The sequence below is a fragment of the Aquarana catesbeiana genome, linkage group LG08, assembly GCF_042186555.1.
Source record: "Aquarana catesbeiana isolate 2022-GZ linkage group LG08, ASM4218655v1, whole genome shotgun sequence".
Lineage (NCBI taxonomy): Eukaryota > Metazoa > Chordata > Amphibia > Anura > Ranidae > Aquarana > Aquarana catesbeiana.
The window spans coordinates 293,075,461-293,097,680 of record NC_133331.1 but is presented as its reverse complement, the minus strand read 5'-3'; the positions used below and the strand labels follow the sequence as shown (position 1 = coordinate 293,097,680).

At 45.1% G+C, this 22,220-nt stretch overlaps 3 protein-coding genes across 3 annotated transcripts in view; 1 reads left to right on the top strand and 2 right to left on the bottom strand.

Annotated features, from left to right (window-relative positions):
* LOC141104768 (uncharacterized) overlaps nt 1–22,220 on the bottom strand; it is a 280,800-nt gene that overhangs the window by 62,440 nt on the left and 196,140 nt on the right. The window lies entirely within an intron of this gene.
* Nucleotides 1–22,220, top strand: part of LOC141104988 (uncharacterized) — a 443,832-nt gene that overhangs the window by 311,441 nt on the left and 110,171 nt on the right. The window lies entirely within an intron of this gene.
* LOC141105002 (uncharacterized) overlaps nt 1–22,220 on the bottom strand; it is a 57,984-nt gene that overhangs the window by 23,425 nt on the left and 12,339 nt on the right. The window contains exons 2-10 of the mRNA XM_073594810.1: nt 20,610–20,744; nt 20,319–20,525; nt 20,027–20,233; nt 19,737–19,946; nt 19,426–19,647; nt 19,130–19,336; nt 14,491–14,626; nt 12,814–13,762; nt 223–390 (exon numbers count right to left, since the gene is read on the bottom strand). Coding sequence (XP_073450911.1) covers nt 223–390; nt 12,814–13,762; nt 14,491–14,626; nt 19,130–19,336; nt 19,426–19,647; nt 19,737–19,946; nt 20,027–20,233; nt 20,319–20,525; nt 20,610–20,705 — 2,402 coding nt within the window. The 5' untranslated portion in view covers nt 20,706–20,744. The remainder of the gene's footprint in view (nt 1–222; nt 391–12,813; nt 13,763–14,490; nt 14,627–19,129; nt 19,337–19,425; nt 19,648–19,736; nt 19,947–20,026; nt 20,234–20,318; nt 20,526–20,609; nt 20,745–22,220) is intronic.

Sequence of the window (22,220 nt, the reverse complement as noted above, 5' to 3'; positions counted from 1 at the left end):
AAGAAACATTTCCCGCACTCAGGGCAGGGGTATGGCTCCTCCCTGGTGTGAGATCTTTGATGTCTGACAAGGACTGATTTCTGTACATAACATTTCCCGCACTCAGAACAGGGAAACAGCTCTTTTTTCATATGACCTATCTGATGTTTAGTAAACCTATACTTTAGTGAAAAACGTTTTCCACACTCAGGACAGCAATATGGCTTCTCGCCAGTGTGCCACTTCTTGTGTGCATAAAGAGTGCCCTGTTGTGAAAAACATTTCCCGCACTCGGAGCAGAGATACGGTCTCTCGCCTGTGTGCACTCTCTGATGACTAATAAGATTGCACTTATTTGAAAAACATTTTCCGCACTCAGGACAGGAAAACGGCTTCTCACCCGTGTGAGACCTCAGATGTATAACAAGTTTTGATTTACTCCTAAAACATTTACCGCACTCAGAACAGGTATGCAGTCCACCCTCCCTGTGAGTTCCCTGATGTAGAAAAAGAGCTAAACCAGAGCTAAATCTTTCCCCACATACAGGACAGGGAAATGTCTTCTCCCCCTGAATCGCAACACCATCCCTCACAGTACGAGGTTGCTCAGAGTCAGAGGGATTCCATGGTCTATCCACACTGTGAAGTCCACCATCCATAGTGGAGCTCATTGTCTTTTCTCCTCCACAATCTCCTGTGATGTCCTCATCTTCCATTTTACAACCTGGAGATAAAGTGAGACCATCCTTTGAGGGTTTCTCCATGGCGTGTCCTGGAAAAATATAAAAACATCATCAATAGATATGAGAGGGTTAGTTCACTTCCATCAAGATCCCATCTGGATCAGGTAGATATGAGTGAGCAGATGTTCTCTGTGGATGTACCAACCAGCTGGGACTCTCCCCCCTCTTCAGTCAAAGAGCCTTTGGTCCTCCTCCCAGATCACTTCTACATTTACAAAGCCTTGTCAGAAGAGCGGGAACCAATGGGGACTGGGAGGGGCATGCTCTTTACACAACCACAAGCCTAGGTACTGTCATGTGACCCTCTACCATAGAACAAGTGGCCATAGGCCTAGGCTTCTATAGCTTAGTTCCCACCCTACTCTGGACAACCTTACTCCCGCACTCCAGACACCCCCAAATGATGCAGAATGCCACTCATTTTGAAATTCTCAATCAAGATGGTTGTTTCCGTCTCATGGGATTTCAGTATCCAATAGGACTGCTGTCCTCCCCAAGATGGCTGTCTGTAGCCCATAGCCGGGGACAAATAGTCCTCAATGGGCTCCTGCTAGCCTGAACAAAAAAGCATAGTGCCACCTTCAGATTGGAGGCCTCTACAGCAGCCTCTACCTAGCCTACACTCAGACATGGACAGAAAAGATCACTGCCAAGGGGGGTGACTCCATCAGAAGGAAAACCAAGCCTTAACCAGCAAGAGACTATGAAACCAAAAACCCATCAAAACTAGGGAAGGGCCAAACGACCCCCGAATAACAAACCCAATTGAAGTCTATGGGACCCGAACTGAAAAAATCTAAAGTGCCCATTTTGAAGGCTTATATGCAAGTAATTGGGCATACAATGGTTATGGGGGTCAGGGTACTACCCAGGGGGACATATACCAATGAAAAAAAAGATTGTAAAAAATGTCATTTCAAAATGAGCAGTGACTTATTGATGCTTAAAGTGGAAGCTAAAAATGAAAAATTCCTTTCAATATAATGCCTGGGGGGCCCCATAGTCCCCCCCAAGTGGCACATCTGTATTGTGTATAGAAGCTGCTGCAGCAATAATTGCATTTTCCCTGCAAACTTTCTTTATTTTGTAAGAAATGGCTTGGGGAGCCAGTCTGTGAGATGAGGCCACAATGTAGGGCACTGGAAACAAGATTAGAGATTTTTTGGATAAATTCTGGTGTCTCTTCCACAGACTTTGGATATAAGTAACAGGTGTGGAAAAATTGGTCTTTGGGTGTCAGTGGTGCCTTCACACCGCAACAGTGTAGAGCATGGGTGCTCAACCTGTGGCCCTCCAGTTGTTGCAAAACTACAATTTCCATCATGCCTCTGCTTTTGGGAGTCAAGCTTGTAACTGTCAGCGGCTTGCAATAACTCATGGGACTTGTAGTTCCGTAAAACAGCTGGGGGGCCACAGGTTGAGCACCCATGCTATAGAGATACCCTTGATGAAAGCAAGAATTGTCCTTGCTGCCAAAAATTGAAATGATATGCACCTGTCAAATAGGTGTGGAAAAATGTATCTTTAGGTGTTAATTGTGCCAATGAAACCTACACCAAAAAACAAAAAAATTCCAGATGAAATCAATACCCACAATGCTAGGCAGCCTAGAAGTCCTGCCGAGATTTCACATACCAAAAACACTTAATCAGCAACATCATCATCAGGGGCTTCGTAGCTGCTGGTAATCCAGGACTGATTCACTTTGATAAATGTCAGACGGCCCACAGAGTCTGTGGACAGACGCGTTCTGATAAACCTCCAGCAGCACTGAATGCCTGTTTGGATGCAGGGTAGCCCAGCAGCTCAATTGCATACTGGGCAAGTTCTGGCCAGCGGTCTATTCTCATGACCCAGTAAGCCAGTGGATCGTCGACTGGAAAGCTCTTCATCTCTGTTTTCACCCCTAGATAATCGTCCACCATGTGATGCAGACGCTGCCGATGGTATGTGGAAGCTAACAGCCCTGAGCGGCTAGGAGTAAAAAAAATTGCCAAATGCATCACTTAGGCAGTCGCCTTCTTTACCGCTCCTCTCTTTACCAACAGAAGCCTCAAAACTACATTTTCCACAACACTGTAATCTGAACGGGCGTACAGCCAATCTTCGGCCCAAACTCATGCTTGGACAGAACCGTTCGCCCATCCCTAATAAAAACCAGTGGAACTATATGACTACCCAAGAGGAGAAGAAGACTAACAACATATCATAGTCAACTGCCACTCTAACCTTAGTATTCAGGGAGGGAAGGTTCCATAATAAGGATGAGGATGCCTGGCTAGACAACGCATATTCCACACAAGATATTCAAGGATGTGGAAAACATCACAAAATATCCCATAAAAATAGCAAAGTGACCCCTAAAACTGGAAGAGAAGTCAGGGACACCAACCCTAAAGTCAGCCTGACTGAAAAAAGGAGTGGTGTGTACAAGAAGTACCCCTAAAAAGGTAGGGAGGGAAGAAAGGGGTAACCTCAGACTGGTATGAAGGAACACCAGAAGAACAAGAGGATAGACAAACCATCCACTGAACACCTGTAGGTGACTCTGAGGGCTGAAAGATGAACTCTACAGGACCTGCCTACCCTTAGTATAGAACATGATTCTAAGAAATGCTTGATCCCTCCAGTGAAGAACCCATAGTCATGAAGCGAGGGACGGGAATCTTGGTGACACCTCTAAGAACATTGGCCTGATTAATGGCACACTGAAGGAAGGGATATGGAGACTCTTCCTTAGGAGGCTGTGGATCAGGCACAGAAGGTGGTTCAATCTCCAGGTGATCAAATCCCAAGAACACCTCCAGACATTCTCAGTTCCCAGGAAATTGACTAAAAACAATATCTACTGACAAAGAGAAGAAGACCACCTATTCTAGGGAACCAGATTGAAACCCTGGGTAAGGGAAGTCAGTGTTTGCCAGTATCCAATGATTTGGTCCCCTGGGGCAGGGAGAAAAGACCACAACTTCCTGGGGAGACCATAATAATCCAGGACTGTGTTGATGGGGGAAAACAAGCAGTTTTCTTTCTCTCCACCCGTGGTAGAGGGAAAGAGAATCGTATCATCTATGGCCAGCCTTAGATAAGTGGGTTTGGCTAGTCCTAAAGAGGGGTGTGTCATATGTTAATCAGCTTCTTTGCATAAATGATCAAAATTGTATAAATATATATATTCTGAAATATAAACTATTCAGCACTTGCACCACATATATGGGTTCAGTAAACGAAGATGATATTTTCTAGCACACAGTGGTCTGCGTTCTTCTACATCATTCATTGTAGGAAATATGCTTGTGTGTATAAATCATAACTACCAAATATCATTCCTCATCTACCTGATAAAGTCTTGCATAGTTGTGATCTTCCTGTGTGGAATCCCGGGAATACAGAGAACGGGGACATCCCTCTGGTAGGTTTCTGTTATTAGGTGACTCCATTGTGACATCCATGTGTCCTTCTGAAAGCTCCTTCATCACACCATACTCATCCTCCTCTTTATACTCTTCTTTAACAGCAATATTATTATCCCCGAGGTTTCCATTCTGAACATATAAAAAGTAATTCATTGTAAAAAAACAAGCTTGTGCAGAAATCGTAACTACCAATAACTGTTCCTCATCTACCTGATGATGGTGAGGGATGGTGTGACCTTCCTGTGTGGAATCCCGGGAATACAGAGGATGGGGACATCTCTCCGGTGGGTTCCTGGTATTAGGTGACTGCATTGCGACATTCTTGTTTCCTTCTGAAATCTCCTTTATCACTCCATACTTCTCATCCTCCACTTCATATTCTTCTTTAACAACAATATTATTATCCCCAAGGTTTCCACTCTATAAAAAGAAATTCATTGTAACACACATGCTTGTGTATAAATCATAACTACCAATAATTGTACCTCATCTACCTGATGATGGTGAGGGATGGTGTGATCTTCCAGTGTGGAATCCCGAGAATACAGAGGACGCGGAGGACAGGGACGTATCTCTGGCGGGTTCCTGGTATTAGGTGGCTCCATCATATGCTTGGGTTCTTCAGAAAGTTCCTTCATCACTCCATACTCCTCATCCTCCTCTTTATACTCTTATTTAGGAATAATATTATGATCTTTAAGGTTTCCATTCTGGATAAATAACAAAACATTTAGTGTAACACACATACATGTGTGGAATTGAGGTTTGGGAGTCTGGACCCCAACCAGAACTCACCAGAGACAAGGTGAGTTCGCCTGCTCCCTTGTCTCTGGTGAGTTCTGGTTGGGGTCCAGACTCCCAAACCTCTATTTCATTTATTTATATTCTGAGGCCATTTTTTCAACACATACATGTGTATAAATCATAATTACTAATAATTGTTCCTCATCTACCTGATGATGGTGAAGGATGGTGTGACCTTCCTGTGTGGAATCCCAGGAATACAGAAGACAGAGACCTCTCTCTGGTGGGTTTGTGTGACTAAGCCGCTCCATCAGATCCTTGCGTTCATCTAGAAGTCCCTCAGTCACACCATACTCCTCATCCTCTTCCTTATACTCTTCATTAATACCAATATTATTACTCACAAGGTTTCCTTTCTGAATATATAATGCAACATTCATTGTAACACATACACTTGTATAAAAGCCATAACTACCAATACTCGTTCATCATCTACCTAATCATGTTGTGTGCAGTTGTGATTTTCTTGTATATCCTTCATGACGTCCTTGTAGAGATCCTTGTGTCCTTCTAAATACTCAAACTCCTCCATGGAGAAATAGACAGTGACATCCTGACACCTTATAGGGACCTGACACACACAATGATACAGTCACCATCCAGACACATCCCTTGTCTGTTACTGGATAATGTCCCAGAATTCCCAGCACCGCTCACCTCTCCTGTCAGCAGCTCCATCATCTTCTTGGCGAGGTAAATTTTTATTATGACGATTATAGATTTAATATTGTGCAGCTATTATTAGAATCAAGCCTTTTTGTACCTGCAACTTGCCCTGTGCTGTCATTTGTGGTCACTGTACTCCAGGGACGTGCAGTCAGGGGAGGCAGGTGAGGCAGAGCCTCACCTGCCATAAAAAAAAAAAAAATGGAAGTTATAAACGTAAAACTTCAGTAATTTGTCCGTTAAGCCACCTGCTTGAGTAGTTTTTGAAAATATAGTAAGCTACCTTAAAAACAATATATAATAATTATTTGTATATTACTTACCTAAGGTAATTAACCCCTTGCCACTCAGGCCAATTCTGACACTTCTCTCCTACATGGAAAAAAATCATTATTTTTGTGAGCTGAATCCGAGTCACGGCCTGCATAGGAGAGATCGATACAACTGCATCCAGAGGGACATCTGCAGACAGTATCACTTCCTAGTTGCAGCGATCCGGAGGCTGATGCAGATCCTTCAATGTTACCTGCACTTCAGATCCGGGTAGGCCGCACACGGTGTGATCAAGGGATCAGACGCCATTCCCTGAGCCAGGACCCAGAGGGAGAGCTTGGAATCATCATCATCATCTACATCGTTGCCTTCAACTCCTGTGGTGGTCAATGAGTGGGCGATAGCCCTGTTTGATTGACACTGTGTATAGACACCAATGCTCTCTGCACTCATTACCATCTTTAGCTTCAGGATCTGTTCAATCGTATTATAGGCACTGTACACAGACATCTATGCCATCCACTGTTCTGCTGATGCTTGTAGTTCCACTGAGTCTAACATCTTTAAAGCCAGCTTTAGCTTCATTTTGTTTTGGAAGAATTGCAGGTATGAGATATCCCAGGATGCACTGGAAAACCAACATGCGAACTGGAAAGATTTCATCAGCAGTCACTTCTGGTACAGGTGTATATACAATTCATCTGGTGAGCAGCAGGAAGGTAAGCGAGTACGGGCTGGAGCAAGAACTTGAACTAAAATATTCCGCGCTTAGGACAGTATGAAAAAGAACTGCAGCCCCCCCAAAAAATGGAAAAACACTGAGGTGAAACCCAAAGAAATAATTTAAAAAACTCTAATGGGGAATGTGGCGCTGTTCAAAAGTGTATAATAGTAGGGAGTGTGTGGTGATAATATTGTGAGAAAAACCATGAACAAAACATGTCACGTGTATATCATAAATAACAAAGATCACATAGTGTAAAAACAGAAAAAATGCTTTGTAAATAATCATATAAAAGATACATGCACGCAAACAAGTAATTTATCCCAATGTGTAAATGTGCATAGTGGTGACGTGAGTAAGAAAAAATGCAAGAAAAAACGCACAAAAGTATCTAAAAGATGCACAAATAGCAGCAATAGTGTAATAAATGATATGTGTGATGGTGCTCCAAAATAGTCACAAATCAAGTCCAAATTGTGTGAGTGTCCAAAAAATAAAATTCTACGTAAAAAAGGAGGAAAAACAGTGAAAAAGTGTTTGGCAATCCAAAAAATTTTTTTTGAAAGTTGTTATTGTGATCGTGGTTTAAAACTCTTCTTCTGGACCCCCTCTTGTGTCCCCACTCACCGGAAGACCCAACCCCTGCAGGGGTAATGGGCAAGTGAAAATAAATCCACTGATGGAATTCGATCGGTGTCCCCTTCTACGGATCCGCGATCCCCTTCCTGTTGTGGGTTGTCACTGCTCCTTTAAAATAGTCCACCAGAGCGTGTCCGTATGTATGGAGAAAGAAGGAGCCTCATAGTGTAAATCCAAACAATATGTTTATTATAGCCAATCAGCTCACATAAAAATAGAGTGATTAAAATTGGGTAGAACAATAAAATATGACTAAAATGACAATTTGGACTTGATTTATGACTATTTTGGAGCACCATCACACATATCATTTATTACACTATTGCTGCTATTTGTGCATCTTTTAGATACTTTTGTGCGTTTTTTCTTGCATTTTTTCTTAATCACGTCACCACTACGCACATTTACACATTGGGATAAATTACTTGTTTGAGTGCATGTATCTTTTATATGATCATTTACAAAGCATTTTTTCTGTTTTTACACTATGTGATCTTTGTTATTTATGGTATACACATGACATGTTTTGTTCATGGTTTTTCTCACAATATTATCACCACACACTCCCTACTATTATACACTTTTGAACAGCGCCACATTCCCCATTAGAGTTTTTTAAATTATTTCTTACGGGCTGGAGCAAGGCAACTAGCAGACGGCACATGTGGTGTGCAACATGGGAGCACTATAGCAGAAGGTGAGCAAGCAGAGAATCAGCAGAGCTGGGGGACCGGAACAGGAGAAACTAGCAGATGTCACATGTGGTGAGCAGTGTGGGAGCAATATAGCAGGAGGTGAGAGAGGAGGATTAGCAGAGCTGGGGGACCGCAACAGGAGAAACCAACAATGTCACATGTGGTGAGCAACGTGGGAGCAATACAGCAGAAGGTGAGAGAAGAGGGTCAGCAGAGCTGGGGGACTGGAGCAGGAGAAATTAGCAATGTCACATGTGGTGAGCAACATGGGAGCAAAATAGCAGGTGGTGAGAGAGAATGATCAGCAAAACAGAGCTGGGGAACTGGAGCAGGAGAAACTAGCAATGTCACGTGGTGAGCCGTGTCGGAGCAATCTTGCAGGAGGTGAGAGAGGGGGATCAGCAGAGCTGGGGGACTGGAGAAACTAGCAGATGTCGCACATGGTGAGCAGCAAGGGAGCAATATAGTGGGAGGTGAGAGAGAAGGATTGGCAAACCAAAGGATCAGCAGAGGGGGACCTGAGCAGAAGAAACTAGCAATGTCACGTGGTGAGCGATGTGGGAGCAATTTAGCAAGTGGATCAGCAGAGCTGGGGGACCAAAGCAGGAGAAACTAGCAGAAGTCACATGTGGTGAGCAGGACGGGAACAATATAGCAGGTGAGGATCAGCAGAACTGGGGGCCCAGAGCAGGAGAAACTAGCAGATGTCACAACTGGTGTCATGAAGATCCTGCCAGTAACAGGCAGATTAGACCCATCGGTGCACGATTGCGGGCGTCTATGCGCACGCGCACATGCACTCGTTAGTGTCTGGCGGGTTATTTAAACCTGTCTGACACTTGCATCATTGCTGTTTCCTCTGCAGCTCTGTGTATGTATTCCCTGAAAACCTGATATCTGCTCCTGTTTTGACCCGGCTTGCTTTGAGACTATTCCTGTTATCTGCCTGTACCTGATCCCTGGCTTGTTTGATGATCCCTTTACCTGCTCCTTTTGTACCTCTGCTGCCAGCCTGTTTACCGACCCGGCCTGTCTGACGATCCTGGATTCTCATCCAGTCTGCTGGGCCTGTCTGCTGAGCCATCCAGGCTGTTCACCTGTCTGCAGATCATCCAGTCTGCTGGGCCTGTCTGCTGAGCCATCCAGGCTGTTCACCTGTCTGCTGATCATCCAGTCTGCTGGGCCTGTCTGCTGAGCCATCCAGGCTGTTCACCTGTCTGCTGATCATCCAGTCTGCTGGGCCTGTCTGCTGAGCCATCCAGGCTGCTCACCTGTCTGCTTGATCCATCCAGTCTGCTGGGCCTGTCTGCTGAGCCATCCAGGCTGTTCACCTGTCTGCTGATCATCCAGTCTGCTGGGCCTGTCTGCTGAGCCATCCAGGCTGTTCACCTGTCTGCTGATCATCCAGTCTGCTGGGCCTGTCTGCTGAGCCATCCAGGCTGCTCACCTGTCTGCTTGATCCATCCAGTCTGCTGTCCTGTCTGCCGAGTTGTCCAGTCTGCAGTTCCTGTCTACTGATCCATCCCGTCAGCTGTGCCAGCCATCTGATCCTTCTGCTGTTGATCCTGCCAGGCACTCATACCACTCCGCACTCCTGCACCCCTGTCACCACTATCAGGGGCTCTCGAGTCGGAGGCGTAGGAGAGGCCATCCTCTGCAATTCGGGCTCACCCTTTAGGTACGTCACAAATGGTGAGCAGCATGGGAGCAATATAGTGGGAGGTGAGAGAGCAGGATTGGCAAACCGGAGGATCAACAAGCTGGGGAGCCAAAGCAGGAGAAACTAGCAATGTCACATAAGGTAAACAATGTGGGAGCAATATAGCGGGAGGTAAGAGAGGAGGATCAGCAGAACAGGGGGATCGGAGCAGGAGAAACTAGCACATGTAGTGAGCAACGTGGGAGCAATATAGCAGGTGGTGAGAGAGAAGGATCAGCAAACCAGAGGATGAGCAGAGCTGGGGGACCGGAACAGGAGAAACCAGCAGATGTCACATGTGGTGAGCAACATGGGAGCAAAATAGCAGGTGGTGAGAGAGAAGGATCAGCAAAACAGAGCTGGTGAACTGGAGCAGGAGAAACTAGCAATGTCACATGTGGTGAGCAGTGTGGGAGCAATATAGCAGGTGGATCAGCAGAGCTGGGGGACCAGAGCAGCAGAAACTAGCAGAAGTCACATTTGGTGAGCAGGACAGGAACAATATAGCAGGAGGTGAGAGGGGAGAATCAGCAAACCAGAGGATCAGCAGAGCTGGGGGCCCAGAGCAGGAGAAACTAGCAGATGTCACACCTGGTGAGCAGCATGGGAGCAATACAGTGGGAGGTGAGAGAGCAGGATTGGCAAATCAGAGGATCAACAGAGCTGGGGAGCCGAAGCAGGAGGAACTAGCAATGTCACATAAGGTGTGGGAGCAATATAGCAGGAGGTAAGAGAGGAGGATCAGCAGAGCAGGGGGATCAGAGCAGGAGAAACTAGCACATGTAGTGAGCAATGTGGGAGCAATATAGCAGGTGGTGAGGGAGGAGGATCAGCAAACCAGAGGATGAGCAGAGCTGGGGGACCGGAGCAGGAGAAACCAGCAGATGTCACATGTGGTGAGTAGCATGGGAGCAATATAGTAGGAGGTGAGAGAGAAGGATCAGCAGAGTTGGGGGACTGGAGCAGGAGAAACTAGATGTCACATGTGGTGAGCAGCATGGGAGTAATATAGCAGGGGGTGAGAGAGGAGGATCAGCACAGCTGGGGGACCGGAGCAGAAGAAACTAGCAGATGTCACACATGGTGAGCAGCATGGGAGCAATATAGCAGGAGGTGAGAGTGGAGGATCAGCAAACCAGAGGATCAGCTGGGGGACCGGAACAGAAGAAACCAGCAGATGTCACACGTGGTGAGTAGCATGGGAGCAATATAGCAGGAGGTGAGAGAGAAGGATCAGCAGAGTTGGGGGACTGGAGCAGGAGAAACTAGGAGATGTCACATGTGGTGAGCAGCGTGGGAGCAATATAGCAGGAGGTGAGAGAGGAGAATCAGCAGAGCTGGGTGACTGGAGCAGGAGAAACTTGCAGATGTCACACATGGTGAGCAGCGTGGGAGCAATATAGCAGGAGGTGAGAGAGGAGGATCAGCAAACCAGAGAATCAGCAGAGCTGGGGGACCTGGAACAGGAGAAACCAGCAGATGTCACACGTGGAGGGTAGCATGGGAGCAATGTAGCTGGAGGTGAGAGAGGAGGATCAGCAGAGCTGGGGAACTGGAGCAGGAGAAACTAGCAGATGTTACATGTGGTGAGCAGCGTGGGAGTACTATAGCAGGAGGTAAGAGAGGAGGATAAGCAAACCAGAGCTGGAGGACTGGAGCAGGAGAAACTTGCAATGTCACATGTGGTGAGCAGTGTGGGAGCAATATGGCAGTAGGTAAGATAGGAGGATCAGCAGAGCTGGGGGCCCGGATCAGGCAAAGCTAGCAGATGTCACACGTGGTGAGCAGCATGGGAGAAAAATAGCAGGAGGTGAGAGAGGAGGAGCCGCAAACCAGAGGATCAGCAGAGCTGAAGGCCCGGAGCAGGAGAAGCTAGCAGATCTCACACCTGGTGAGCAAGGTGGGAGCAATATAGCAAGAGGTGAGAGTGGAGGATCAGCAGAGCTGGGGGACCAGAGCAGGAGAAACTAGCAATGTCACATTTGCTGAGCAGCACGGGAACAATATAGTGGAGAGGAGGATCAAAAAACCAGAGGATCAGCAGAGCTGGGGGTTACTACTGAGGGGGGGGGGACAGCAAAGCTGGAGGTACTACTGAGGAAGGGATCTACTGAACAAGGGTACTAATAAGCTGGGAATCTGCTGCACAAGGGTACTAATAAGCTGGGAATCTGCTGAACAACTGGGCTAGGGTTCTATTGGGCCTCTTTAAAACAAAGATACTACTGAGCTGGGCTTCCATTGGGTCTCTTTAAAACAAAGAGAAAATCAAGACACACAGGACATTTTCCAAGCATGAAAAACACAACAAAAAAGCACGTTGAAGCTGTAGGAGCTTTAATGTGAGATAAAGTCAAAGCAAGTGTAAATGAGCCCCAACACGGTGCCCTCTCTCCTATCGGGTGAAAGTTTCACGTTTGCCCCACCTGCCCGTAGCCAATGAGGGGAAGCAGAGGATATAACCCCGCCCCCTCATTATACATTGCCATTTGCTGGTAGTTCAGGGGTGCTCAAACTTTCAATACTGTGCAATGTCCATTACGGGAGCAACGTGAAGGAGGAACCAACGCATGGGAGGAGGATGGTGAGGATTGGCAAGGGGGTAGCAAAATGTGCCATTTGCGTAGATAAGAAATCCTTGCACCATCCCCACATACAATATTAGATTGAGTGCTCTGTTGCCAAGCTCTATGTTTGAACCCCCTCAACAGCATGATGTTTTTTCATTTCCAAAAAATTGTGGCAAAAAAAAAAAAAATGAAGTCACATTGGGGTGCCTACTTTCCAATATGGGGGTTTTCGTACCGGCCCGGCATTTTTATTTTATATGTTTTATACCAGAAAATAAGATCTCTGATGTACAGCAAATATCATTCATTTAGAAGACATTTCCTGCACTCAGTACTAATACTACTAGAGGGCTTTGTGGGTTCTCCGATGTCTAGTAAGGGAAGACCTGTGCGAGAAACATTTCCCACACCCAGGGCAGGAGTACGGGTTCTCCCTGGTGTGAGATCTTTGATGTCTGACAAGGACTGATTTCCGTACAAAACATTTCCCGCACTCAGAACAGGGGAACTTCTTATGACATAGCTCATGTTTAGAAGCATTAGACTTCCGTGAAAAACTTTTTCCACACTCAGGACAGCAATATGGCTTCTCTCCCGTGTGAGACCTCTGATGTGCATAAAGACTGCACTGTTCTGAAAAACATTTCCCGCACTCGGAACAGACATACGGCCTCTCCCCTGTGTGCGCTCTCTGATGACTAATGAGTGTGCACTTAGTTGAAAAACATTTCCCGCACTCAAGGCAGGAAAACGGCTTCTCCCCTGTGTGAGATCTTTGATGTCCAACAAGTGCTGATTTCCGTATAAAACATTTCCCACACTCAGGACAGGAAAATGGCTTCTCCCCCGTGTGATGTCTTTGATGTATAACAAGTGCTGCTTTGCTTGAATAACATTTTCCGCACTCAGGACAGGAAAACGGCTTCTCCCCCGTGTGATCTCTTTGATGTAGAACAAGTGCTGATTTAGTTATAAAACAATTTCCGCACTCAGAACAGGCATAAGGCTTCTCCCCTGTGTGATGTCTTTGATGTACAACAAATCCAAATTTGGTTAAAAAGCATTTCCCGCACTCAGGGCAGGAATACGGCTCCTCGCCATTATGTGATTTTTGATGTAAAATTAGTTGTGACCTCTGTGAAAAACATTTCCCGCACTCAGAGCAGGAATATGGCTTCTCACCCGTGTGAGACCTCTGATGTGTGACCAGTTTTGCTTTATATAGAAAACATTTCCCGCACTCAGAACATGAATGAAGTCCCCCCTCCCTGTGAGTTCCCTGATGAATAAAAAGAGCTAAACCAGAGCTAAAACTTTCCCCACATCGAGGACAGGGAAATTTCTCCTCCCCCTGAATTCCGGCACCATCCCTCACAGTACGAGGTAGCTCAGAGTCAGAGGGATTCCATGGTCTATCTACACTGTGAAGTCCACCATCCATAGTGGAACTCATTGTCTTTTCTCCTCCACAATCTCCTGTGATGTCCTCATCTTCCATTCTACAACCTGGAGATAAAGTGAGAAGATCCTTTGAGGGTTTCTCCATGGCGTGTCCTGGAAAAATATAAAAACATCATCAAAAGATATGAGAGGGTTAGTTCACTTCCATCAAGATTCCATCTGGATCAGGTAGATATGAGTGAGCAGATGTTCTCTGTGGATGTCCCAACCAGCTGGGACTCTCCCCCCTCTTCAGTCAAAGGGCCTTTGGTCCTCCTCCCAGATCACTTCTACATTTACACAGCCTTGTCAGAAGAGCAGGAACCAATGGGGACTGGGAGGTCCATGCTCTTTACACAACCACAAGCCTAGGCACTAGGTCATATGATCTCTAACAAGGAGGTTCAAAGTTCAGATTTGTAGACCATTTACCATAGAACAAGTGACCATAGGCCTAGGATTCTGGTGATATAAAGCACTGGAAGGAGCTTACGGCAGTATTTTTTCCTAGAAAGATAAGTGCTCCAGTCTCTGTTACTCCTTAAGTTTCATCCCAACAAGACTGGTAATAGAGTTTTATGGTAACATTTAGCTATAAGTCTGCTGGAAGAAGAGGAACCAACCTAAGAAAGGCTCAGTCTGTGTTATCATATCTGTGCTACTGTGACTAGGAGTAACCCACAACCTAATACTGCCAGCTGAACCCCAGGACGGGTATCAGTACAGAGAGGTGACCATTATCAATCTATTATTGGCTGATATCACTCAGCTCCCGCCATACTCTGGACCAATCAGTGTGCAGTAACAGGGCAGAGATAAGAGAAGAATATATTATGGCTCACCTGTGCTGATCTCTGTAGGAGTGTCCTCCTCTATGAATGTCCTCGTCATTCCAGCCTCCTCCGTATATTGCTGATCATCCCTCACATACGTCTCTTCTACTTCACTCTCAACTTTCATGTTCATCAGATCTTCACCCTAAACCAACAGAATGGCAACAAAAGAAAAAGACTTTCATACGTACTGTATTCAAAAACAGTCAGGTTATGCTGCTGCCTACTGGAGGTGGAGACACTTGCAAACAGAAAAATTGTAAGCAATCCCCTATATAGCCCCTCCTCTACCCAGCATGCCTTAGTTTTGTGGAAAAAGCAGTAACGGGGCAAAAAAACCACCACAAAGTTTAGGACCTGTGTCCTTCAATGGACCCAAATAATCATATGTTACGGTAAGTGCAAAAAAGAGGCCAGACCACTCCACTCCCTGGACACTGAGACCATCGGACCGTACGGACATTATTGGATGGAATATCCTCTTCTTTCTCCCCTCCTCCTTCATGTCTGAAGCTATACCTTAAATTCTTATGGTGAAGCCAGGATTTAGGACACCTGGAAGAATCCTTAACCCAACTATTTCTGGATCTTGAATGAATCCTACATCACATGGATGGAATGTAAAAGTGGCAATCAGTAAGAAACTTTTATTATAGATCTAAAGAGACTAGGCCCGTTCTAAGTATCCTGACTGGACAGGGCCTGGATATATATTGGAGTTCAGTCGTGTTCCAACTGGATTGTGTTTGATGGGGATACCTAGTGCTCCAGCACCCGCCCAGGGAGTGATGTTGCTGGCGTTTTCTTGTGCTTGATATGAGTGCTGTAATGTCTTCATAGGCCCTGATGGCAAAACGCATCGAATATGAGGACTTATGTTACCAGCATTCCACTTGGGTGTACGATTATGCACATGATCTATCAGCCTAAAAATCAATATGTACATTGGATACAATTCTTTTACCCTTGTTATCAATAAATTGTATACATTTTAATATAAACGGTTGACTCCTTGTGCGGCCTTCAAAGTCCGAGATCCTTGTTTGTTTTCACAAACTACAAAAAGATGACTTTATTCCTTGTCCATTGGGGGACACAAGAGTTCAGATACAATCAGGGCGTCCAAAAGCAGTCCAACCAAGGGGTGGACAACATCCAGTGGTAGGCCCAAAAAGGGACAGGGAACTCAGAACTATTAGAAAGAATAACCTCCAAATCGGAACCAGATGAGTCAATGTGCCCTACAAGACAGGGGAAGCTACGAATGACCAATGGAAGGCCACAGAGAGTCAACCTGATGCTCAGACCTGGACAGAAGAGATCACTGTCAAGAGGGATGACTCCACCTGAAAGAACACTGAGCCTCCACCAGCAAGAGACTATGAAACCAAAACCCACCAAAACCAGTGGAACTATGGAACTACTCGAGAGGAGAAAAAGACCAACAACATGACTTGTTCAACAGGCGGCCTACCCTTAGTATTCAGGGAGGGAAGGTTCCATAATAAGGATGAGGATGCCTGACCAGACAACCAATATTCCACACAAGATATTCAAGGATGTGAGAAACATCATCACAAAGTATCCCATAAAAATAGCAAAGTGACCCCTGAGACTGGAAGAGAACTCAGGGGCACCAACCCTGAAGTCAGCCTGACTGACAAAGGGAGTGGTGTGTACATGAAGTACCCCTAAAAAGGTAGGGAGGGATTAAAGGGGTAACCTCAGACTGGTATGAAGGAACACCAAAAGAACAAGTATATGGACTAACCACATAATGAACACCTGTATGTGACTCTGGGAGTGGACATATAAACTCTGCAGGATCTGCCCAGCCTTAGTATAGAACCTGATTCTATATAGTTACATATTAGGCGAGGTTGAAAAAAAGACACAAGTCCATCAAGTCCAAACTATGTGTGTGATTTTATGTCAGTATTACATTGTATATCCCTGTATGTTCTGGTCGTTCAGGTGCTTAGCTAATCGTTTTTTGAAACTATCGATGCCCCCCGCTCAAACCACTGCCTGTGGAAGAGAATTCCACATCCTAACCGCTCTTACAGTAAGGACCCTCTACGCAGCTTAAGGCTAAACAGCTTTTCTTCTAATTTTAGTGAATGGCCATGTGTCTTATTAAATTCCCTTACGCAGAAAAGTTTTCTCCCTATCGTGGGGTCAACAGTACGGTATTTATAAACTGAAATCATATCCCCTCTCAAGCGTCTCTTCTCCAGAGAGAATAAGTTCAGTGCTCGCAACCTTTCCTCATAACTAAGATCCTCCAGACCCTTTATTAGCTTTGTTGCCCTTCTCTGGACTCTCTCCAGTTCCAGCACATCCTTCCTAAAGACTGGTGCCCAGAACTGGACAGCATACTCCAGGTGCGGCCAGACCAGAGTCTTGTAGAGCAGGAAAATTATTGTTTTATCTCTGGAGTTAATCTCCTTTTTAATGCATGCCAATATTCTGTTTGCTTTGCTTGCAGCATCTTGGCATTGCTGAGCCTGTCATCTACTAGGACACCCAGGTCCTTTTCCATCCTAGATTCCCCCAGAGGTTCTCTCCCCAGTGTATAGATTGCATTCAGATTTTTGCCACCCAAATGTATTATTTTACATTTTTCTACATTGAACCTCATTTGCCATGTAGTTGCCCACCCCATTAATTTGTTCAGATCTTCTTGCAAGGTTTCCACATCCTGCGGAGAAGTTATTGCCCTGCTTAGCTTAGGATCGTCCGCAAATAAAGAGATTGAACTGCTCACCCCATCCTCCAGGTTGTTTATGAACAAATTAAATAGGATTGGTCCCAGGACAGAACCCTGGGGAACCCCACTACCCACCCCTGACCATTCCGAGTACTCCCATTTATCACCACCCTCTGAACTCGCCCTTGTAGCCAGTTTTCAATCCATGTACTAGCCCTATGGTCCATGCCAACGGACCTTATTTTGTACAGTAAACACTTATGGGGAACTGTGTCAAATGCTTTTGCAAAATCCAGATACACCACGTCTACGGGCCTTCCTTTATCTAGATGGCAACTCACCTCCTCGTAGAAGGTTAATAGATTGGTTTGGCAAGAACGATTCTTCATGAATCCATGCCGATTACTGCTAATTATACTGTTTTTATTACTAAAATCTTGTATATTATCCCTTATCATCCCCTCCAAGAGTTTACATACTATTGATGTTAGGCTAACTGGTCTGTAATTCCCAGGGATGTATCTTGGCCCTTTTTTAAATATTGGTGCTACATTGGCTTTTCTCCAATCAGCTGGTACCATTCCAGTCTGTAGACTGTCAGTAAAAAATAGGAACAATGGTCTGGCAATTACTTGACTGAGTTCCTTAAGGACCCTCGGGTGCAAGCCATCTGGTCCCAGTGACTTATTAATGTTACGTTTTTTAAGTCTATTTCTAATTCTGTCCTCTGTTAGCCATGAGGGGGCATCCTGTGGAGTGTCATGAGGATAAACATTGCAGTTTTGGTTACTGAAGCCCCCCCGATTCCCTTGTGAAAACTGAGGAGAAGAATAAATTTAATACCTTTGCCATCTCTCCATCCTTAGTAACCAGATTACCTTCATCATTCTTTATGGGACCAAAGATGATCCTTTCTTACTATTTATGTACTTAAATAATTTCTTGGGATTTTTCTTACACTCCTCTGCTATGTGCCTTATGTGTTCTATCTTAGCTGCCCTGGTTGCACCCTTACATTTCTTGTTGCATTCTTTGTAAAGTTGGAATGCTGATGATGATCCTAATATTATCCTTACCCCTCCCGGTCTAGTGAAGCACCCATAGTCATGAAGTGAGGGACAGGAACCTTGGTGACACCTCTAAGAACATTGGTCTTATTAATGGAACACCAGAGGAAGAGATATGGAGACTCTTCCTTAGGAGGCTGTAGCTCAGCCACAGAAGGAGCCCCCAATCTCCAGGTAATCAAATTCCAAGAACACCTCCAGACATACTCAGTTTCCAAGGAAACTGACTAAAAACAAGATCCGCCGACAAAGAGAAGACTACCTATTCTAGGGAATCAGATTGAAACCCTGGTTAAGGGAACACCCGGGCAAGTGTTTGTCAGTGTACAAGTGTTTGGTCCCCTGGAACAGGTAAAAAAGACCACTACATTCGCCAAAAGAGACTGACAGGACACAACTTCCTGGGAGGACCCTACTAACTCCTAGGGTTAAGTCGGCCATAGACGGTTCCAATGTCGTTTGGTTCTGCGCCAAGATTGCTCCCCGCGCCACCCGATGGCAGAATACAATAGCACAGTGGGAGGCACAGTGGGGGAAATCAAGCGATTTTCTTTCCCTCCACCCGAGGAGAAAGAAAAAATATTGTATGATCTATGGCCAGACTTAGATAAGTGGGTTTGAGTGTTATTAATGAGGAGTGTCTCATATGTTAATCAGCTTCTTTGCATAAATAATCATATTGGTATAAATATACAGTACATATCGGGAAATGTAAACTATTCAGCACTTGCTCATTTGCGCCACATATATGGGTTCAATAGACTCGGATGATATTTTCTAGCACACAGTAGCCTAGATTCTTCTACAACATTCATTGTAGGAAACATGCTTGTGTATAAATCATAACTACCAAATATCATTCATCGTCTACCTGATAAAGTCTTGCGTAGTTGTGATCTTCCTGTGTGGAATCCCGGGAATACAGAGGACGGGGACATCCCTCTGGTAGGTTTCTGGTATTAGGTGGCTCCATCATATCCTTGTGTTCTTCTGAAAGCTCCTTCATCACACCATACTCCTCATCCTCCTCTTTATACTCTTCTTTAACAACAATATTATTATCCCTGAGGTTTCCACTCTGAATATATAATAAAAATGACATCAATTGTAACAATGCAGATAATGTACAGATCCTAATGATACTATCATTAATTGTTCCTCATCTACCTGATGATGGTGAGGGATGGTGTGACCTTCCTGTGTGGAATCCCAGGAATATAGAGGATGGGGACATATCTCTGGTGGGTTTCTAGTATTATGTGGCCCCATCATGAAATCCTTATACAGATCTGCGTTTCCTTCAAAAAACTCCTTCATCACCCTATTCTGCTCATCCACCTTTTTAAACTCTTCTTGAGCATCAACTTTAGAATCTCTCAGGTTTCCACTCTGAATATATAATAAAAATTATATCAATCATAACAATGCAGATAATGTACAGATCCTAATGATACTATCAGTGATAGTTCCTCATCTACCTGATGGTGGTGAGGGATGGTGTGATCTTCCTGTTTGGAATCCCGGGAATACAGAGGACGGGGACATCTCTCTGGTGGGTTCCTGGTATTAGGTGGCTCCATTGTGACATTCTTGTTTCCATCTGAAAGCTCCTTCATTAGTCCATACTCCTCATCCTCCTCTTTATACTCTTCTTTAACAACAATATTACTATCCCCGATGTTTCCACTCTGAATATATGATAAGAAATTAACTGTAACAAACATACAGGTGTATGAATCATAACTACCAATAACTGTTCCTCATTTACCTGATGATGGTGAGGGATGGCGAGACCTTCCTGTATGGAATGCCGGGAATACAGAGGACGGGGACATCTCTCTGGTGGGTTCCTGGTATTAGGTGGCTCCATCATATGCTTGGGTTCTTCGGAAAGCTCCTTCATCACTCCATACTCCTCATCCTCCTCTTTATACTCTTCTTTAGGAACAATATTATAATCTTTGAGGTTTCCACTCTGAATATATAATAAAACATTTAGTGTAACAAACATGCTTGTGTAGAAATCATAACTACTGTACCAATAATTGCTACACATCTACCTGATGATGGTGAGGGATGGTGTGACCTTCCTGTGTGGAATGCCAGGAATACAGAGTGCGGGGACATCTCTCTGGTGGGTTCCTTTTACTAAGCGGCTCCATCATATCCTTGTGTCCATCTAAAAGTCCCACAGTCACACCATACTCCTCATCCTCTTCCTTATATTCTTCATTAATACCATTATTATTATCCATGAGGTTTCCTTTCTGAATATATAATACAACATTCATTGTAACACATACACTTGTATAACCATAAATCATAACTAACAATAATTGTTCATCATCTACCTGATCATCTTGTGTATAGTTGCGATTTTCCTGTGTGTCCATCATGAGGTCCTTGTAGAGATCCTTGTGTCCTTCTAAATACTCCCACTCCTCCATGGAGAAATAGACAGTGACATCCTGACACCTTATAGGAACCTGACACACACAATGATACAGTCACCATCCAGACACATCCCTTGTCTGTTACTGGATAATGTCCCAGAATTCCCGGCACCGCTCACCTCTCCTGTCAGCAGCTCCATCATCTTCTTAGTAAGGTCTAGAATTTTTTTGTTATAATTTATACATATAACATTGTGCAGCTACATAGTTACATAGTTAGTCTAGTTGAATAAAGACACAAGTCCATCTAGTTCAACGAATAAAAAGGAAAAAACAAAACATAAAAAAAAAACCTATTGTACTGGCGTTTAGGCAGGGTTGCTTTTAAATGTATCTGCCAAGCGATCTTCCTTGGCTAATTGTCAGGGGATCAATTGATTTCGCCCTAATTCTGGAATTGCTGCACTTCTCTTTTCTGTCACCAGATGGCCGGGTATCTGGTGGCATTAGATAATACAAGGGCATTGCAAGGACAGATTAGGAATGAATGGGGTGTCTCAGCCAATGAGCAGGGATTTTCTTGGGCCCCTTGACCTGCTGGGAGAAACTATTTATTGGGTAGAGTCAGGTGATCAGAGTTCTGTGCTACCTGGACGTATGCCTGGGTGGACGTGTGTTGTATTGCCCTGGGCTGCTAGGCCATAAGACTTGAGCCTATCCCGGGGACATCTAGCTGCTAGGCTGTCTGAGGGCCTATTCAGAAGCAAGAGAGCACCGTAGGGTTGGGACTGCGGCTTGCAGTCCAACCAGAAGCAACGGTTCTGCCGGCCGGAGAACGAGCTGTGGTCGGAGGTAGATGGGAAGCTGTCGCCACTAAGGGATCATCCACCTTGCTACTGGAAACCACTGTGAGTAGCTGAAGCAAGTACCTGAGCAGTATTCTCACCAGCTGGGAAACGGTGAGGAATTGGGAAAGCTTCAGCAGGTGCCAAGCCAGGGACCCAGCCAGTGGAGGTGACGCTTGCAGAGCATTATTGTGTGCCAAGCCAAGGACCGAGCAGGTCGGCAGGGTGACGCTTGACGAGTATCTGTGAGTGCCAAGATAGGGACCCAGCAGGGACGTGGGGGTGACGCTTGAGGAAGATACTGAGTGAGAAGATTGGAAGAGCTCAGGAGATCCAGTGGCGAGTGGATCTGTTAGTCTAGTGAAAGGCTGGGAGTTCAGCTGAGTGAAGTTCTACAATAGGAGATTGTGGAAGAAGTGGAAGAGTTCATTGCAACCTTTGTTAGAAACTGTTACAAGATTGTTGCTATAGGAGACAGTGGTCCTATTCATGCAGACGTGGTGTCTAGCTGGATGCCTTTCCCTTCATGGCTGTCTGCCTATAGACGTCTCGGAGTCTGACAATTAACATTGTATCTACTAAAGGGTGTCCTGGCCCTAACCCTCTCTCCCACAGTTCTATTTAAGAGGCAATCAATCTCTTTGCATTCAAGAAGTGTCTGGCGCCCATCAATCTACCTCGCATTACACCCACCATGCCTTGTAACCCACTCTACACAGAAGGA